At 34.1% G+C, this 20688-nt stretch overlaps 3 protein-coding genes and 1 long non-coding RNA gene across 4 annotated transcripts; all 4 read right to left on the reverse strand.

The window, feature by feature from the left end:
- Positions 1-4562: 4562 nt before the first annotated feature.
- Positions 4563-5174, reverse strand: LOC123674198 (velvet complex subunit B-like). The gene is made up of 2 exons (XM_045609110.1): positions 5042-5174; positions 4563-4973 (listed from the first exon to the last, which is right to left on the reverse strand). Exons 1-2 carry the CDS (start codon positions 5051-5053, stop codon positions 4599-4601), a joined length of 387 nt encoding a protein of 128 aa, XP_045465066.1. The 5' UTR covers positions 5054-5174; the 3' UTR covers positions 4563-4598.
- A 5472-nt stretch (positions 5175-10646) lies between these two features.
- On the reverse strand, positions 10647-11101 carry LOC123673256 (protein transport protein SEC9-like). The gene is made up of 2 exons (XM_045607729.1): positions 11090-11101; positions 10647-11021 (listed from the first exon to the last, which is right to left on the reverse strand). Exons 1-2 carry the CDS (start codon positions 11099-11101, stop codon positions 10647-10649), a joined length of 387 nt encoding a protein of 128 aa, XP_045463685.1.
- A 1072-nt stretch (positions 11102-12173) lies between these two features.
- On the reverse strand, positions 12174-15588 carry LOC123674200. The gene is made up of 2 exons (XR_006746607.1): positions 15468-15588; positions 12174-12335 (listed from the first exon to the last, which is right to left on the reverse strand). It is a non-coding gene; the product is annotated as an uncharacterized LOC123674200 (long non-coding RNA).
- A 1206-nt stretch (positions 15589-16794) lies between these two features.
- Positions 16795-17354, reverse strand: LOC123674199. Its single transcript, XM_045609111.1, has 2 exons — positions 17272-17354; positions 16795-17205 (listed from the first exon to the last, which is right to left on the reverse strand). The coding sequence occupies exons 1-2, from the start codon at positions 17281-17283 to the stop codon at positions 16831-16833; spliced, it is 387 nt and encodes a 128-aa protein (XP_045465067.1). The 5' UTR covers positions 17284-17354; the 3' UTR covers positions 16795-16830.
- Positions 17355-20688: the final 3334 nt, after the last annotated feature.

Genomic DNA, 20688 nt, shown 5'->3' on the forward strand with positions numbered 1-20688 from the left:
CCAACGAATCACAGAGCATTGACTTTGCTGTCCGCCACAGCACCGATCTATGCTGGAAAATCATCCTCAAGGTAGCATATGCTTTCTGTAATGATACGCTAAGATGATGCGAATATTTTAGATTTTGATCCATCCAGAGTCCCAAGTTCTTCACTTTGTCAGTAAAAGGTACCACATCAGATTCAAGTTTGATTGCATTGCCGAGTTTATTGAGAAATGCATCTCTGTTAATCCGAGAAGCAAATAATATTGCCTTTGTTTTGTTCGCGTTTAGTTGTAGGCAATGTGATTTTGAAAAAACCGACATATTATAAAGGTCGTAGTTAAGAGCTGCGATGGCTTGCTCCGCCTCATCTAAACTAAAAGATAAATATACCTGCGTATCATCTGCATAGTAATGTTGTAGGCAAGAGAGAAACTTGAATGGAAATTGAGAAATATAAATACTGAACAAAAGTGGTCCCAGAATGGAACCCTGGGGAACTCCCTGAAAAATATCTATGAAATCCGAGACCTTGCCAGAGCACTTTACAGCCTGACACCTTTCACTCAAATAGCTTGCAATAAGTTTAATCGCTCCTTCAGTGAACCCACTGAAATGAAGAATTGATAGCAAAACCTCATGATTCAAAGTGTCAAATGCTCTGGAGTAATCAAGCATTACAAGAACTGTCAACTTGTTGTTATCCAACGCTCTATATATATCATCTGTGAATATGAAACCATATTGTTCGTATCAGATGAACCACCTGGTTTAACAGAGTGTTTATCCTTAAATTTTAAATTGAGAATATTAAAATCAATAAAATAAATGAAATTATAAACTTGGTTACGCATATTATTCAAAACATTGAATATAAATACCATTGCATTGCACATTCTTCTTTTACCCAATGCACACATGTCGAATTATTATTACTTGCATATAATAATAATAATAATAATATAATAATGTCTACCAACAATATATAAAATCATCACATCATGTATAGCATCTCGTATCTACAAACATTGCGAGACAAATAATATAATGACAGCACAGCAGAAAAGATGTTCCAAGAATGCACTAGGATCGAAAGAACTGCTGATAATAGATTCCATCATATGCAACCAAGCCTTCAAAAAACACAGAAATCTTTTTATGACATATTTTGACTATAAGAAGGCCTTCGACTCTATTCCACATGGGTGGCTGACAAAAATTTTGGAAATATACAAGATCGATCCAATTACAATAAACTTTCTGAAGTATGCAATGTGCAACTGGAGAACGAATATCGAACTCTCTACAGCGAACATAACTACTAAAGATATTCCAATAAAAAGGGGAATTTTCCAAGGAGATTCGTTGAGTCCCTTATGGTTCTGCTTGGCGCTGAACCCCCTTTCTAAACAACTGAATGCTACTGAAAAAGGTTTCAATGTGAAAGGAAACAGAAATAATATTGCACTCAATCATTTGCTATACATGGATGACCTCAAACTTATAACAGGCAACAAAAACCACTTGCAAATTATGGTCAAACTGGTGGAAAATTTTTCGGAAGACGTGGGGATGAAATTCGGATTGGACAAGTGTCGTACTATTAGCGTAGTGCGTGGAAAAATTCAAGATGAACCGATAGCTCTCTCCAATGGACAGGAGATAGAAGCAATGAAATCGGACGATCTTTATAAATACCTAGGAATGAAACAAAACCGACGAATAAACCATCAAAGAATGAAGGAAGACTTAACAACTGAGTTCATTAGGAGAATCAACAAAATTTTGAAAACAAACCTCAACAGCAAGAACATGACGAGAGCTATCAATACATATGCATGTTCAATTCTTACATACTCTTTCGGTATCATTCCATGGACCAAAACAGATATGGAAAACCTGCAACGCAAAATGAGAACCTTGATGACGAAAGCACACAAGCACCATCCGAAAAGTAGCATTGAGAGGACGACACTGCCGAGGAATAAAGGAGGCAGAGGTCTGCTAGACCTCATGGAACTTGCCCATGCTCAAATTGAATGCCTACGAACATACTTCAAAGACAAATCAGGCACGTCAGAGATCTACAAAGTACTGTGTGAAGCAGACGAATCAACACCTTTACAACTACACAAGGAGCAATTGTCATACAACCACCAGACAATCCAAGAAAAACTGCAAAGATGGAGAGAAAAGCCCCTACATGGACGACATTTCAACGAGGTGAACCAGGATCATGTCGACATTGAAGCGTCGAACTATTGGCTCACATCAGGTGCGATGTATCCAGAAACGGAAGGATTTCTTTTAGCCATCCAAGATCAAGTGATCTCAACAAAAAATTACTGCAAACATATCATAAAGGATCGAACTATTACTGACGATCGATGCCGTTATGGGTGTCCAACGAACGAGACAATCCAACATATCACGGGAGGATGTCAAATGTTTGCAGGAAATGAATATAAAGAGAGGCACGATGCAGTAGGAAAGATACTACACCAAGAAATGGCAACTAAATTAACACTAATTAATTCTGAAAAAGTGCCATACTACAAGTACCGACCGGAAACCATCCTGGAAAACGAACGCTATAAACTGTACTGTGATCGTACAGTTTTGACTGATAAAACAGTCCCTCACAACAGGCCAGATATATTGCTAGTTGATAAACAACAAAAGGCAGCAATACTCATCGACGTAGCAATACCTAATAACAACAACATGCGTCAAAAAGAGGTCGAAAAAATTTCAAAATATAGGGACCTCGAATTTCAGATAAAGCGCCAGTGGGGAATGATATCAACGAGAACTATTCCAATTATCATCTCAACAACAGGAATAGTACCCAAAAATCTCAAGAGAAATATCAAGCAACTAGGACTTAGTGAGTATATATGTAATATAATGCAAAAAGCTGTTCTTTTAGGTACTGCAAGGACGGTGAGAAAATTCCTAGGAAGCGAAGGACAGGTCCAAGGATCACGTGTAAGAGGACCAGAAGTTCGACGAGAACCAGGGGGACCACAAGGACCGGACACGACCGAGCTCTGCCCTTCTGATATTTTAAATATCTGGGATTGAGTGAATGTTCCTCTTAGCGAGGAGTGAGAAGCCGACGGCGAGGAAAATCCTACGCGTATAGGCAAAAGTCGAATATAATAAAATGGTTTATTCTGTAAGCTACAGGGTATAAACATATAGTCACAGAGGCGTGAGCCTGTACGTGACTTCTAAATAAACAAAATATAATGCAGTAGCCAGTATTCAAATAAATTCACAAATCAAGATCAAATTCTTTTAACATATTTCAATAAAAATATAAAAATCAACAAAAACTCAATAGCACAGTAATGATCATAGATAAGTGCCCATTCTATACATATAATTATATACATATATTATATCATAAACTCAGGGGCGCATTCATTCGGTCATGTCCACTATCAGCTACTCGGTCATCAAATAACACTGCATCAAAAAGCTCATTCTCTATTTCAAGTTACATCAATATACTTATATGGAGGAAGGTTGAATCCAGTAAGTAATTTATTCATTTCTCTTCTAGCAAAAATCAGTGAAAAATGGTGAGCGTTATTGGGGATTTATTATTGAATTAAAATATCTTCTGCCCTTGTCAATTACCCAATTTTTCAATCTTTTTCTCTTCTTAATGAGTGTTGTGATGTTCTTCAATTCTTTTGGAACAGCGGCATATATTCTTGGGGCCAGATAGGCAAAGCATCTTTGGCCTATACGTTTTCCTGCTCTTGGAGTAAGGTATTGATTCGTCTTGTTCCGTGTTTCATATTCACACTTAGTTAGTTGGAGTTGAATCTTCTTTTCACTTATGCCATTTAAAATCTGCTGTACAAATAATTGGTGGGGATTCATGACCCTGGAAACAGTAAACAATTCATCTGATGGATACAGAAGAGGCTTTCCGTAGATAATTCGTAGCAACCATTTCTGGATCACCTCAACCCTCCTCATATGACAACTATACGCTCCACCCCAACCTATTATCCCATATGCCATTTGGGATTGACATAAAGCTGAGTATACCATCATCAAGCTTTTTGTATCCAAGTACTTCCTGAGATATCTAAACTTGGTAAGTTAACATCTCAGTTTGATCACCAAGATATCTATATGCTTGTCCCATTTTAGATGTCTATCAATTGTAACTCCTAGATATTTTATATATTCAGTTTCGGGAATTGATGTTTCGTTGTCAACGTCCAAATTGCCCATATGTGGAAGTCCTGATTGATAAGCAACAAATATACAGAGTGAGTCAATAGTGCTCTATCGGTCGATAACTCTTGTAAATTTTGGGCTAGGAGAATGATTGAGAATTTGACGGAATCGACAGCACTCAGCACCAAAGCTAAAATTATTTTTGACTATACAAACTGTTCCGAAAGTAGTTTAACACAAAAATCCCCCTGTTTTTTTGAATAAGAATTAACAATTTTGATATCATACTCATAATCTCCATGAAATTCTGATTTCGAATTACCCGTGTAGCATGTATATACAAACAGCTAAATATAAATATTGAGAAAAAACTCAAGAGTAGAGAATATTTTTGATTTTATTATTAATAAGGGTCTTAGTATACATAATTGTAAGGGTGTGCGGCATAGGTGGATGTAACATGAGGGTAATCGAATGAAGATCTGTAGATGGAGTTATAGTAGTTAGAATAAGGAGCATAACTGTGAACAGCATTATAGGGGTGGTTGTAGATGGAGTTGTATCCATAGTTGAGAGCTCCAGAGTAAGCAGTGGCATAAGGTCCAGCATAGGCAGTGGCGTAGGGTCTAGCGTAGGCAGAAGCATATAGACCAGAGTATGCAGCACTATATGGAGCAACATAAGCTGCAGTATGTGGTACAACTGCTGCCACTGCTGGAGCTGAGGCAATGAGACCTGCTTTAGGGGCAGGTTCAGCAAAGGCAACAGCCAGAAGAGCGAAGAACCAAACCTAAAACAATAATATCATAGCAGTTGATATGACTGCATCAAAAAAAATTGAAGTCAAGAAGTACTCACCAATTTACACATCTTGCTTACTCTTTAACAAATCTGTTTCTGACAATGCTACCGAAAAGAATCGCCTTTATAGTTCAGGAGCCGCCTCATTTGAATTTCAAATGAGATAGAATAAAATCAATTTATGCAAAATTACAGATACTCAAAATATTTTGAACGAATTCTTCCAATTTATTAATTAGTGATAATGAGTTTGGTTTCTAGATACCTATGTTGGCTGAAAAAAATTTTCTATGCTTTGAGTATTTTCAGTTTTATATCATTTGATTCAACAACCCTTCCATCCTCCATACGACTAACATCATAATAAATAACATGCTTTCTTTAATATATTTATATGATAGTAATAATATTATTATATTATATTTCAAGTTTTGTACAGGGTGGACAAATTTCGATTTTATAGCACAACTTTGAATCGAGAGGAGGCAAATCTAATACCCCACTCTCGTTCTCTTTTTCTGGGAAACTAACAAGATTATTATTCAAATAAATATGGCGGACGAAGAAGATGTGTTGTCGGATGTCTCCGATAAAAATGATAGAGATTTACAATATTTTAAATGTTGTGCTACCAAAAACTGCAAATTTAAAGTGTGCATACAGTGTTTCGCGATATTCCATCAAGCCTGTGCGAAAAAGAACCCAAATTTGAAATATCTAACGGGAAATAAAGTGATTTGTTGCTACGGATCAAGTGAAACTAAAGAAAAACAAACTGAGGAGATGAAATCAGATAACAACGCAATGGAGATAATATATCTTAAGGAATTGCTGAAAGAATCAAGGGATAAGAATGAAATATTGAAGTTCAACAATTCTCTACTCATAGACAAAATTAAAACTCTTGAAAACATAAAAACAAAGGTAAACATCAATGAAAAAATACCATTAATAAGGTTAACAGAGGATGAGTCGAAAACGCAAACACCAAATACAGGAACAACAGAAACCTATACATATGCAAGAGCGACTAGATCAGCTACTGGACAACAGAGGGCTCCACAAGAAAACCTGCAAGCAAGAAAAATTTCGAATCATAGACCTTTGAATACGGAAACATCAATCGCAAATGAAAATGACAATCTAACCTCCAATTTTAATAATCAAAACACAACAAACATTATAAAGGGAACAGTACAAAACAACCGGAATGAAAGAGAAGAATTCACTGAAGTCAATCGTCGTAGAAATAATAGAATGAAATACCAAAGAAAAAACATAAAAAATCTGGGAACTGCTGAAGTTTCGGATGAAGCAAATAAAACTGGCTTCTCTGGAGGTGAACGGAAAGTGTGGCTATACGTCTATCGTGTGAAAAGAGTCGCAAATGAAACTCATATTAAGGATTATCTTTCGAAAAAACCCGGATTCCATGGAGATTTAATCACGGTCAAAGAAATTCCAAGTGACGAAAATCAACTGAAGCGATTCGTTGTTACGGCTCCTCTTGAAAAGAAGGATGAAATGTACAAACCGGAATTTTGGCCTAAATACGTTGCTGTGAAGCGGTTCGACTTTGAGCGTCATCGTCAATTTCTCAATGGACAAAGTGCACATTTTTTATAAAGAAAAAAGCTCCAACGGTTACAACAACAAAAAGACAAAATACGAATATATCATCTAGCCTGATACTTCAAAACTTACAGTCAATTGCAAATTGTATAGATGAGGTAGGTGTCTTATTATCTGATAATGCAGACTGTGTTGCATTTGCAGTTACTGAGCACTGGCAAACGGAATATCAATTGAAGGCATATATTATCCCCAACTTCAAATTGGCAGCATATTTTTGTAGGGAAAAAAATGAACATGGTGGTGTTGGAATCTACATCAGAAATGGATTCGAATTCAATGTGAAATATGAAATCAATAAAATCTCTAAAAAGAAGGTATTTGAATGTGCAGGTGTTGAATGCAAAATTGGCATTGAGAACTATATCATCGTGAGTGTATATCGTTCACCAATAAGAGAAAACTTAAACGAGTTTTACCAAAAGCTAGAGACATTACTAGAACTGTTAGTGAATGAGAAGAAAATCATCCTCATTGCTGGTGACTTCAATGTCGATCTAAAAGGCGATGCTGTGAATATTCACAGAATGAACCTGTTATTAAATGGATATTCATTTACTTTTCTAGTGAATGAGTACACAAGAATTGCTGATAAAAGTAAGTCATGTTTAGATAATGTTTTTACTAACTGTATTAACATAGATGAAGTGAATATTATGCAGACTAATATCTCTGACCATATGGGAGTCAAAATAAATTTCTCAACAAATACAAGACAAAATAAAATATATAAAAACATCAGATTATTCTCCGAAGAAAATAAAATTGCATTCAAAAAACAAATAGCAGAACAAGATTGGTCCAACATATATAACATCGCTGCAAGTGAAGTAGACGAACAATGGAACCTTTTTGTCAATACCTTCAAAATGCATTTTGATGAATGCTTTCCACTCAAAAAAAAGTGTGTCACCGGAAAATCATTAAAATTTAAACCCGATCAGGAAATACTGGAATTCAAAAATAGATTGAGTATATTAGGGATTATTATGCATTATCATCCTGAACTAAAACCACTTTATAATAATACCAAGAAAAACTATCAAAAATTACTGGCAAAGAAGAGAACTGAAAAATATGAAATCAGTATATCCCAATCTGATGATAAAATGAAAACAATGTGGAATATTTTCAATGAAATTACGGGTAGAGATAAAGTAAATGTACCTATTTTGCCCGTAAACATATCATCATGTGATATCCCAAGAGCTTCACGATCGATATTTTTGACACCTGTTACACCTAAAGAAATAGAAGAACTGAATAAACAAATTAAAAATAAACATTCTAGTGGAGATGATGATATACCTATCAGTTTGATAAAATTTTGTATACAAAATTTAGCAGAAGTACTATGCTACATAATTAACAATTCCCTCACATATGGTATTTTTCCTAGTCAATTGAAGATATCTGTAATTACACCAATTTATAAAAAAGGTGATCGCGAGTCGCTTGGGAACTACAGACCCATCAGTGTACTACCAAGTTTCTCAAAATTTTTTGAAATGGCAATGTGCAACCGTCTAGTTAACTTTCTATTGGTGAACGATATACTAAATGATAACCAACATGGATATATAAAGGGAAGATCGATAATGACAGCCACTATTCAATTCACTGAAAATATAATCAAATCGTTCGAAAATAATGATATACTTCTAGGAATATTTTTGGATCTATCAAAAGCGTTTGACTGCCTAAATCGACCACTTTTGTTGGCAAAAATCGAAGCTTATGGAATAAGGGGAACTGCTTTGAGATGGTTCGAATCATATCTGAATAATAGAAAGCAAAGGGTTAAAGTTATGAAAAACGGAAAAACTACAAAATCTGACATAAAACCCAATTATACCGGTGTACCTCAAGGAAGCATATTGGGCCCTATTTTGTTCATTTTGTTCACAAATGATATGAAACGAGCATTGATATCCGATTCGAGTCTTCTCACCAATTATGCAGATGATACAAATTTGTTGGTTGCTGGATCTACCTACCCAAACTTAATAAATGAAGCCAGTACTTCTTATGATCAAATCGAAAACTGGATTGAAAGGAATGGTCTTCTTTTGAGTCAGGAGAAAACAACCACTATTCTCTTTAGAACCAAACAACAGAATATCACAACACCATCTCAGATACAACTGTCAAATTTGAGCATCACACCTGAACATTGTACTAAATTTCTTGGTATGCAAATTGATGAACATCTAAACTGGAACAACCACATTATAAGTACAGGAAAAAAACTAAATTCAGTCAGCTATAGTATAAGAATAATTAGTAAATATTTAAATGAAAATTGTTTAAAAATTTTTTATTTCACTAATTTTGAAAGTGTAATGAGGTTCGGTTTGATTTTCTACGGATCGGATTCAGGAGTGTTGGAGATTTTCCGTATACAAAAGAGAGTCATAAGAACTATATTTGGACTCAAATACAGAGAATCATGTAGAGGTTTATTTAGGAAAAATCAGATTATGACAGTATTTGCATTGTATATATATGAATGTTTAGTTTATTTATTCAAGAATAGAAATAAGTTTGTATACAGTAGTTCCGTCCATGATTATAGTACTAGACATGTAAATATTCTTTATCCTGAACATAGATTAGTCAAATATGAGAAACATCCAACATATGCCGCAATAAAATTTTTCAACCAATTACCAGATGATATAAAAAAAAGTACAACACTCAATAAGTTTAAAAATGATGTAAGAAATATACTCATTAACATGGAACCTTATTCCATTCATGAATACAACATCAAAGAAGTTAGGATTTAACAATTCTGTTAGTTGACACTATTCCATCTAATGTACTGTATTGTATGTAATGTATTATATTGGGCATTCTTTCGGAATAAAGATCATTATTATTATTATTATTATTATTATTATTATTATTATTCATTTTTTGCCAACTTCTTTTGTTTTTGAGTTATAAACGAGAATTGGAAAAATGGCGATATCGAAAAACATTTATATATGCGCTAATACTGATGATAGAGCTCTGAAATTAAAAGGAAGAATCCAATGGCGTGCTCGTTTTTTTTAACTGGATTTTTCATGAAGAAGCTTTGACCCAAAGATATGTTTTTTCAAATGGGAACACTAGATTTCTGTGCTTATATTTCCTGATTTTAAAAATATATGACATCGTATGGTTTGTATCAATATAAATAATAGAAAATGGTCAAAAAACTTCTTTATCTAAGAGCCCCAATATTTCTATGGTGTCAACTGATGATTAGCACAGAAAAATCGAGCAGTGGCCTTCCGTCAATCCTGCTCCTCTGCTTTTAAAGTTGTAGTGACTCTTCAAATGTTTTTTCTAGATGGTAATTGTTGGTGACCAACAATAATCCAAATGAGTACCATACCTTATAGGGACATAGGGAATTTATGGCTTTCAGCTAACCGAAACACTGACATACAATTCTGGTGACATTAGAAATTTGGCATTCTTGAAAACCTGTTGAAAAATGATTGTAATTGATTAGTATCTTATGTCTTGAATAATAACTATAAAAGTGGATGACTTCCTTTCCTAAACATAAATAATTGAGGAGAAACTAATGAAGTCATTTCTTATGTTAAGTAAATATCAATGTTTGTTTTATATTTTTATATCAACTCTCTTTGGCCTCAGAAACTCAAAGCTTCTGGGAGTTAAGAGTGCTTATGGGAGTTAAGAGAGCCGTTTGTGTTATGTGTATGTTCGTGATCGAACTTATGAAATATCACACCACACCTATCACATAAGAATCGCAACTGCACCAATATTAATGAGAGTCAACTACGAAATTTCATAGGGTACCTTCAATAAGCTATCATTGGATCTCTTCTTCTATATTATGCCTTTCCCTTGGGTCTAATATCCGATAGCTTAGTCTTCGAAAATTCGGTCGACCTATTCTAGGACATAGAGTTGAATTCATTGAATATTTTAGTCCAAGGTGGATTATGATATGATTGATTCGAAAATAGCGATAATAATATAAAAATAATATGTTAAAATTTCATTTTCAACTAGATTTCTGATATACATAATTGAATGGATGTGCAGCATAGGTGGAAGTAATGTGAGGGTAGTCGAAGGCAGATCTGTACATGGAGTTATAGTAGTTAGCATAAGGAGCATAACTGTGAACAGCATTGTAGGGGTGGTTGTAGATGGAGTTGTATCCATAGTTAAGTGGTGCGGAGTAGGCACTGGCATAAGGTCCAGCGTAGGCATTGGCATAGGGTCTAGCGTAGGCAGAAGCATATAGACCAGAGTATGGAGCAACATAAGCTGCAGTATGTGGTACAACTGTTGCTACTGCTGGAGCTGAGTCAATGAGACCTGCTTTGGGGGCAGGTTCAGCAAAGGCAACAGCCAAGAGAGCGAATAAACAAATCTAAAACAAAATTACACATTATAGGGTTAGAAGTTTGACATATTAGATCTTCATGAAAAGGCACTCACCGATTTAAACATGTTAATAACTCTTCCACTAATCTGTTTCTGACAGCATCGTTGAAAAAATTTGCTTTTATAATTTAACAGCTGGCTGATCTGAATTTCAAATGAGGACGAACAAGATGAATTTATGCAATATCGTGAAGAATTTGAATATTCTCGTCAATTTTATTCATTGTTTAAAGTCAATGATTGACTGCAATTCAATATTTCGCTAAATGAGATCTTTATCTTATGGTATTTAAATGAATTTGTATGAATTCGAAGTTCTAAGATATGTAATCATTCAATTTAATCAAAGCCGGTTCCTTTTTCACGTCTGGAACTTTTTTGTTATTATAATATACAGGGTGTCCCTAAAGACCACGTCAAACCGAGGGAGAATGTAGATCGAAGGATAACCCACCTGCTATGACAAAATTCCCATTATAAAAGTCTTACCGTTTTCGAGATATTTTTTTTTTTTTGAAAATAATGAATTTTTGCCCATTTCAATAGTTTTGCCCTTACGGTTGGTACAATTTTACATCTTTCTGGTTAATTTTTTCTGTAAAATATTGCTGAAGAATGATTTTAACGTTTACATTAAAAACATCCTCCGAAAATTTTAAAGGGGGGCTATGAGAAATCTTTTTATTGGAAATTTTGGTAGTGGATTATTTTGTTCATGAAGTTTAGCCCATCGTAGTGGAAAAAAAATGTACCGAGCTACTGCTGCACATTACACCAATAAATTGTCTATTTTATAGTGATTTCAAAGAGGTATCACACAAGTCATTTGTTATTCAAAGAAAAACCCCCAAAACCTCCCCCCTGGCTACTACGCCCGTGCTCCAAGACATATTATAATGTATAGGACATGTCAACAATGTCACATAATAAAAAGCTAGTAAACTGAGATGTATGGATCTTTATTTCGCCACACCAATGGACACATAACATACTTTCTGTTAGAATAAGTAAAGTTGATCAAATTTTGAATATATGATTAAGATTCAATTAATTAATATTTCAACATGAATAGAAAATTAATTTCTGAGGGACTCGATTTCCAAATGTTATTGTTACATCATATTAAATTCTGATGTGGTTAGTAGTCTATAATAATTTTATTAATATTATCGCTAGCATAAGTCACAGGTATATTATTCTCAAAACATATTAAACCAAATAATCCACATACTCGGTTCTGGATAAATCGAGCTTCAACTCCATATTCCTTTAAAAAATTCAACGCTATCAAGAGCCATGTCTGAAACAAATTGTGAAAAGTTTCATATATTTCAAGATACTTATATGTAATTTGAAAAAATCGATAAAAGCAATGTTTTCCCCTTAGAGATCCCATAACTGTATATATGTGTACACGAAAACTTAACACCTCTATTTTCCGACTTTGAAAATGTGAAAATGTGGAAAATCGCTCGAACTCGTCAATTTTTGATTAAGAAGAAACAACTTTACAGATTTTTTCATTACCCGTAACTTCAACACCCTAAATGAGGTGAGCACAACACCTTGATTTTGAATAGGGATGAGGGGTGTTGCGATAACTGATTTTGAAGATCGTCTCAGTTATATCTGATCTTAAAATGTCGCACCAATATATCCATCGATAATGAAATAACAAAGACATACAAAGACAATAGTGAAAGAGCCAATGTGGAATTCCCGAGAATCTCGAGAATATTATTCGTATCCGACTCCATTTCAAAGGTAAAGGGTGTTTTTTTTTAGAGATATAGAACTTTAAATTGCAATAAAACAACGATGGATTATTCGATTGACATTAATTTTATTTATCCGCAAGATAATTTTTTGGCATTACTTTTTAAATATGATTTCTGGCATATGACCGCCACGGCTGGCTCGGATGTAGTCCAATCTGGACGTCCAGTTTTCGATGACTTTTTCCAACATTTGTGGCCGTATATCGGCAATAACACGGCGAATGTTGTCTTCCAAATGGTCAAGGGTTTGTGGCTTATCCGCATAGACCAATGACTTTACATAGTCCCACAGAAAGTAGTCTAGCTGTGGTAAATCACAAGATCTTGGAGGCCAATTCACAGATCCAAAACGTGAAATTAGGCGGTCACCAAACGTTTCTTTCAATAAATCGATTGTGGCACGAGCTGTGTGACATGTTGCGCCGTCTTGTTGGAACCACAGCTTCTGGATATCATGGTTGTTCAATTCAGGAATGAAAAAGTTAGTAATCATGGCTCTATACCGATCACCATTAACTGTAACGTTCTGGCCATCATCGTGTTTGAAGAAGTACGGACCAATGATTCCACCAGCGCATAAAGCGCACCAAACAGTCAGTTTTTCTGGATATAACGACAAACACTTGAGAATTAGCTCCACTCCAAATGCGGCAGTTTTGTTTGTTGACTTAGCCATTCAACCAGAAGTGCGCTTCATCGCTAATGGACGTAGTGCGCGATACGTATTCCGCACAGAACCATTATTTTCGAAATAAATTGCACTATTTGCAAGCGTTTTTCAGGCGTGAGTCTATTCATGATGAATTACCAAACCAAACTGAGAATAAATCACTTGACAGCTGTTAAATCAGTCGCCATCTTGAACAATAATGCCAACTTAAAATTATATTCTTCGAAAAAAACACCCTATATTTAGTGGTAAGTACTCTTCCACTATTTTGCTTATCATTTCGTTATCGATGAAAATTTTGGAACGAAATTTCAGGATCAGATAATACTCGATAAGATCTTCAAGATGAGGTATCGCAACACCCCACATCCCTATTCAAAATTAAGGGGTTGTAGTTACGTGGATGCGAAAAGCTGAAAAGTTGTTCCCTCTCGAATCAGAAATTGACGGGTCCCAGCAATTTACCACATTTTCATTTGAAAGCCGGAAATCGAGGTGTTAAGTATTCGTCGGACCACACTGTAAATGAGATGGGATTAATCATAATGTCATTTTTATCAATTAGTTTATCTAAATAAGAGGTTCTGATGAATCGATCTTCCCAAAATTTGGGATGAAGATTCAAATGATTATTTTAATTATACAAACGAAAATTGAACTGAGTCAGATCTTTTGTTGCAGATGTATCGGGTGTCCCAAATTCGTTGTCTAGTGAGAGGATCTCAGAATCCCATTGAATGAGTGGCACATTTTCAGTCCCGATTTTTTAGAGAATTAATTTGATTAAAACCGCAACCTTCTGAGTTCAACTTTTTTTTGAAGTCATAAAAGAAAATTGGGAAATGGCGTGAAATGAAAAGTTCTCATAACTTATTCAATATTGGTGCTATTAATATGAAACAAAATTATCCTGCAGGCACTTCTTTTAGTAGAATCCATTGGTGTAATAATTTATCTTTTATTGCCATTAGTTTTGAAATTAAAATACAAAGTTATGTTTTTAAAATGTGAACCATAACAATCTCTATAACAAAAAAAATTGCTTAATTTTTCTCTTTTCAGAAATATATATCATGATATAAATTTCTTATCAAACCATGAAAATGATTAAAAATTTCAGTTTCACACGGCAAATCAACCAAGTGCCTATCTATAATAATCTGTGAACTTCAGATAATAAATATATTCGGTGGCTACCAAGGTTTCCGGATTCAACATCGTCAGTTTTTTAAACATTTCCAAATCAATAAATGTTGTTCTTTGAAGGAGACCAAAGGAGAAAATCTGGACACCTTGGTGGTCACCGAATTTTTTAATTATCTGAAGTTCACAGATTGTTATAGATCCAGGGTTAATGACAGCAACCCCTAAAATCTTAAATGGGAAGAGTGACACCTTGTTTTAAAGGTAATTCAATTATTTTTTCAAAAATGTCATAGTCTTGTCCTTTTTTGTTAGTACAGATCACGACTGATGATTAATTCTGATGCAGCAAGCAGAATCTCAACTTGATCGGATCACTGGAAAATTTAGGATCCTGTATTTGATATTTTGCTTGATACCCTAGGGCTGTGGAAACTAGCTCAACATTAGATCTTTTTCGTATATTATTTTTGAACAATAGCTGACCCGGCGGACACCATCGATATGAAATTAAGGATTCAGCTTGAAATTGTTATTTCACATCCAAATGCAGAATGTTGTCTATACAGATTTTGCAGATTTGGAATTACCAAAAAACAAAATTTCGAACCACAACTTTCCATCAGAATTTAGAAAATAGCAGACATTCTGAAGGAATAATAAAATTATCTGTTCAGGGATGAACGTTCAAAAAGGGGTAGGTAGTGATGAGAACTCATGTACAAATAAACTATTGAAAATGTTTCGGTATTTCATTCATGAAACCAAAAAAAAAAAGAAGATAATAATATTCAATGGAGTAATTATCTTCTGGTGTAAGTATGATAGATATTTCACTTACGGTATGTAACCTCATACTGCAATCTACGGAAGTTCTTATGAAAATCAAAATATTTTGATTGAACGATTTTGCTTTATTGCTTGAGAATTGGTGATTGGGTTTTTAATTCAATATAGGGTTTATTTCTCAATCCAATTTAAAGGATATGGACATAAAGTTAATGTTAATAGGTTAATGATAATAGGTTTTTTTGGACTTTATGGTTTCACGTTTGATTTATTAGTGAGAGAATATTTGTAGACTGTAGATACTTAGTCATTTGAGCCTGGGGAAGTAAGCACGGTTTAATTTAGACTAGTTCATCTTCGAATCCGATCAGCAAATTATATTGTCAACATTTCGATGGGCTGTGCTTAAAATTACTTTAGAAATTATTTATTTATCATTTTTAATTTCGACTACAACACCTATAATTATGGTAATTACAAAATGCAAAATTACAAAATCTTTGTGGCTTAGGTGAAAAAAAATTAATCCCTTAGGATTTTCAAGCAATCAAAAAATTACCTACATCAATGTTTTTCGAAAAATTCATTGTATAAAATTTGTTGAGACATGTTGTGCCTAAAATGAATAGTTTTGAAAATGCTTCATATTGAATGTTCTGTACGGGGGATGGCAGTATAATTTCCACACATACAGTTTCAAATGATGAGATTATACAAATCTACTTAATCTGATCTCACAGTATTATAATCTGCATATATCCTATATTTCTTATAATATGAAAATCTTAGAAACCTGTGTTGGACTTTTTCTAGTGTTGACTTGTACAGTAGAGGTGTAGGATGCCACACATTCGAGCAATATTCAAGTGTCCAAATTTCTAAAATCCCTGCAATGTCTCATTACAAATCCCAAAATGCGGTAAGCCTTTATTGATGTCGATGTGGCCCTTGAAATAGAGTATGTTTTTATACTCTATGACCAAATCTTTGATTTTATTTACTCTTCTCCATCCATGTTGTATCGATGCTGTACCATTTCCTTTTTTCTGATGCAGAATAAGACGACACATTTCGAGTTATTGAGGGGTAAATCATTTTTGACACTCCGGTGGTATAGACACGATCGGTATCAGTTTGAAGATTCAGGCAATCTTGTGCAGTGTCAATTATGGTTATGATATAAAATTAGGCATTCCCATCTAAAAAAACATTTGTAATTTGTTTAAATGACACCCAAGTAGCTTACAATTTTCCCACGTTCAAAAACATTCTAATCAATTTCCTAATCATCATAATGTACCGTTTCATGTAGAAAAAAAGCGTGTATACACAAAGAGCTCAATATAAATATTGAGGAAATTGCGAAAAAAACTCGAGAGTAGAAAATTTTTCTTATTTTATTATTAAAAAGGCTCTTAATATACATAATTGTAAGGGTGTGCAGCATAGGTGGATGTTACATGAGGGTAATCGAATGATGATCTGTAGATGGAGTTATAGTAGTTAGAATAAGGAGCATAACCCTGAACAGCATTGTAGGGGTGGTTGTAGATGGAGTTGTATCCATAGTTAAGTGCTCCGGAGTAGGCAGTGGCATAAGGTCCTGCATAGGCAGTGGCGTAGGGTCTAGCGTAGGCAGAAGCATATAGACCAGAGTATGCAGCACTGTATGGAGCAACATAAGCTGCAGTATGTGGTACAACTGCTGCCACTGCTGGAGCTGAGGCAATGAGACCTGCTTTAGGGGCAGGTTCTGCGAAGGCAACAGCCAGAAGAGCGAAAAACCAAACCTAAAACAATAACATCAAAACAGTTGATATGTGAGCATAAAAAAGTTAAGATCAAGAAGTACTCACCAATTTACACATCTTGCTAACTCTTAAACAAATCTGTTTCTGACAATGCTACCGAAAAGAATCGCCTTTATAGTTCAGAAGTCAGCTTATTTGAATTTCAAATGAGATAGAATAAAATCAATTCATGCAAAATCACAGATATTCAGAATATTTTGAATGAATTCTTCCAATTTATTAATTAGTGATAATGAGTTCGGATTCTAGAAATGTTGAGTGAGAAAATTTTTCTATGCTTTCAGTATTTTCAGTTTTGTATTATTTGATTCAAAAATATTTTCATCCTTATACGACTAACATCATAATAATATAATTATGCTTCCTTAAATATACAGGAATATATTTTTAGTTTTATACACTATTTGCTACCAACGCAAAAAAAATCAGAGCGTCCTAAAAAAATTTAAATATTTTGTATTTCATTCTCCATTCATTTTGGAAAAATACGAATTCGATCTATATTATTATCTATACAAATTGCTCCGATAAATTAACATACCTTTTAAAAAATTCTATATTTGATAATAGTTTTATTTATTTCAGAGAATGTCACAATACCCTATAGTGAGCGTACACTAAATGAAAATATAATCATATCTATTTAGGTTATCCTCGATACAGTAAGACTGTTCCTTCATTGATATTGCTTTATGTTCTTTTTGAAAATTTTAATTTTCGTAGATACATTTTTTCTAGAAGTTTATTGAATAACCTAATACATGTATAAGATGGGTGTTTCTCAGTAACATTGAGTCTATGATTAGGATAACAAATGTTAATATTTCGAGTATCATAGTTAAACATCGAACTACACTTTTATATTTACCTACATTTATAAGCATATAACTGTAGTAGAGGAGATGAGGGTACCTTTCAACAAATTTTCAATAAAAGCCTCTCTTATTGCTTCAATGGCAGTAAAGCAATCAGTGACTTCGCTTTATAATTTCTCTTTAAATTTTGGACCATTTTCAGCAAAAAAGTTTATTCTTGACCTGAAAATCTTGGTGTTATAATTGAAAAGTTGTGATATTTACGAGTAGGTTTGTACACAAGGTATAAAACATTGAAACATCATTTTTTTCAGTCAAATAATACACAAAAGATATCTGTGTTCAGAAATAACTATCGTTTATCGCATCGGGTATGATTGAAATAAAAAAATAAAGCAAAGATGATTTTCTTTCGGTAACTTTGTCGGTAGCAGGATGTTGTTATTTTCGAACTACCTCCTCTAACTCCATCCTGCTGACGTCATCCACAGGAGGAAATTCAAACTTCTGTATTTTTTTCTGTTACTTCTAATGTGCCATTTTTAATTATTTATGGACAAATTTTGGTGTTCAACTTCATCAACCACTACACTCGGTATCTCGGTTGTCCATAATGATGATAACTTGATCTTGTTTGGTACATTTCGTATGATTCACTACATGTCGCAAAATCTTCAAGAAGAAATGTGCTGTGATCGAGCCACTATTTGAACCATTCAGAATCCAATACTTCCTGGTGATTCACCGTTCATCAATGCGTCGTGAAATTTAGCTATAGGAAAGATGAATAATCGTATTTCCTTGTGCACTGTTTATGCCAATTGTTGTTACCAAGGTTCCACGCTGAAAAACTGATTGAATGCTGCTGAACTGAATCATTGATGAACAACAAACATGGAAGTGGTCCCAATATAGAGCCTTGGGGCCAACCAAATATCATGGCAACTGCAGTAAGAACTGTTGATTCTGCTCTAACAGATGCATCTCTACCCTCGACATAACTATAAATCCAGTCATAAATATGATCCTCGCTAATCTTCGCGTTTACAGCCCTGTAGCAACTGATTTCTAAATTTCCGTCCGAACAGATGGGTATTTCTTAAATTATTGAAAGACAAAATTTCATCTTCCGTAACTATCAACCGAATTTCACTCTTTATCTATTCTCAGGGAGGTTTACGACCCTTGCTTCTTCTTTGAAAATGTCAAGTCTATAGTTAAGTCATCTTATATCATACACGGCTATAGGCCGGTTAGACGAACAGACAGAATCAATTTCGACCCCGAATTCTTCATCAATAAGTGGAATCTAATCACTTGATAACAATGGAGGCTCAAAATCAAAATTGTATAAAGACATGGTAATAAATTATAAACCAATATTCAGTTGCGGAACTTTAATTGAGTTAATTTATTTCGAAATCCAAATATTGAATTTCCGAAAATTCATTTTCAAAAATTATAAGGGCATTCTTCTATACTAATCAAGAAGTACCAACCTATGTATGATATCCTTATCTGTTTCGTCAATTTAAAATAGTTATTTATAATACAAGTGCAGAAGGCATCGATATTCTTCCACGTGTTCAAAATTCAAAAACGAGCCACGAAGTGGCGAGTTTTGGAATGAACGAGTGGTAGAATGAGCCTTCTGTACGAGTATTATACATTATTTTCTCTAATTCATTGCATTTTCTTTGAAATTAATGAAATATTTCCATAAATATATTTTAGTGATTTTTGCATTGAAAAATGTTGGTTGGCAGAACTGATTTCTTTAAGGCAAATTGATGAATTGACAGATAAAGCCGTGGCGGAAAGTTCGGAGTACCAACATAGAATAATAAAATATAACCATGAAAACTGTGCGTTTCTGATATATTCTCGCACGATTTTGTTCTACAAGATGTGGAAGAATGAACGGAATAACCACAGAATTAGAGAAACACTATTTTCAAAACCACGCTAGTAGGACTACTCTTGCCGGCTCTTCAGTCCTCTTTAAATGTTTTTCTAGATGGTAATTGTTGGTGTCCAACAATAAGCCGAATGAGTACTATCAATAGTATAATTATAGGAACATAGGAAATTTGAAGTTTCAAACTAACCGAAACGCTGAGACATAAAAATCTGGTGACATTAATAAGGTAGCATTCTTGAGAACCGGATTGTAAGTTGTAATTGTAATTGATTAGTATTTTATGTACTAAATAATAACTATAAAAGTAGATGATTCCCCTTCCTAAACATAACTAAAATAGAGGAGAAACTAGTGAAGTAATTCCTTATGGTAAGTAAATATCGATTTTAGTTTTATGTTGTTATCTCAACTCTCTCTTGGCCACAGAAACTCAAAGCTTGTGGGAGTTAGGAGAGCTGCTTGCATGGGCGCCCGCAGAAATTTTTCTCAGGGGGGGCAAAATGAAAATAATTGAAAAACAATAGGGCATCCATGATTGTCGTAGGCGACATCAGTATTCCGTTTCTTTCTATTTCTGTATTTATATTTATCACCAGCGTCTACTCTGAATTTCAAAAAATCACTAAAAGTGGTACAGGGTGGACAAAAATACAATAGTTTCGTGTGTGCTCATAAAATAACGCATAATATTCTGTATTAGTTAAATTAACAATATTATCAAAAATA

The sequence above is a fragment of the Harmonia axyridis genome, chromosome 2 (assembly GCF_914767665.1).
Source record: "Harmonia axyridis chromosome 2, icHarAxyr1.1, whole genome shotgun sequence".
NCBI classification, from domain to species: domain Eukaryota; kingdom Metazoa; phylum Arthropoda; class Insecta; order Coleoptera; family Coccinellidae; genus Harmonia; species Harmonia axyridis.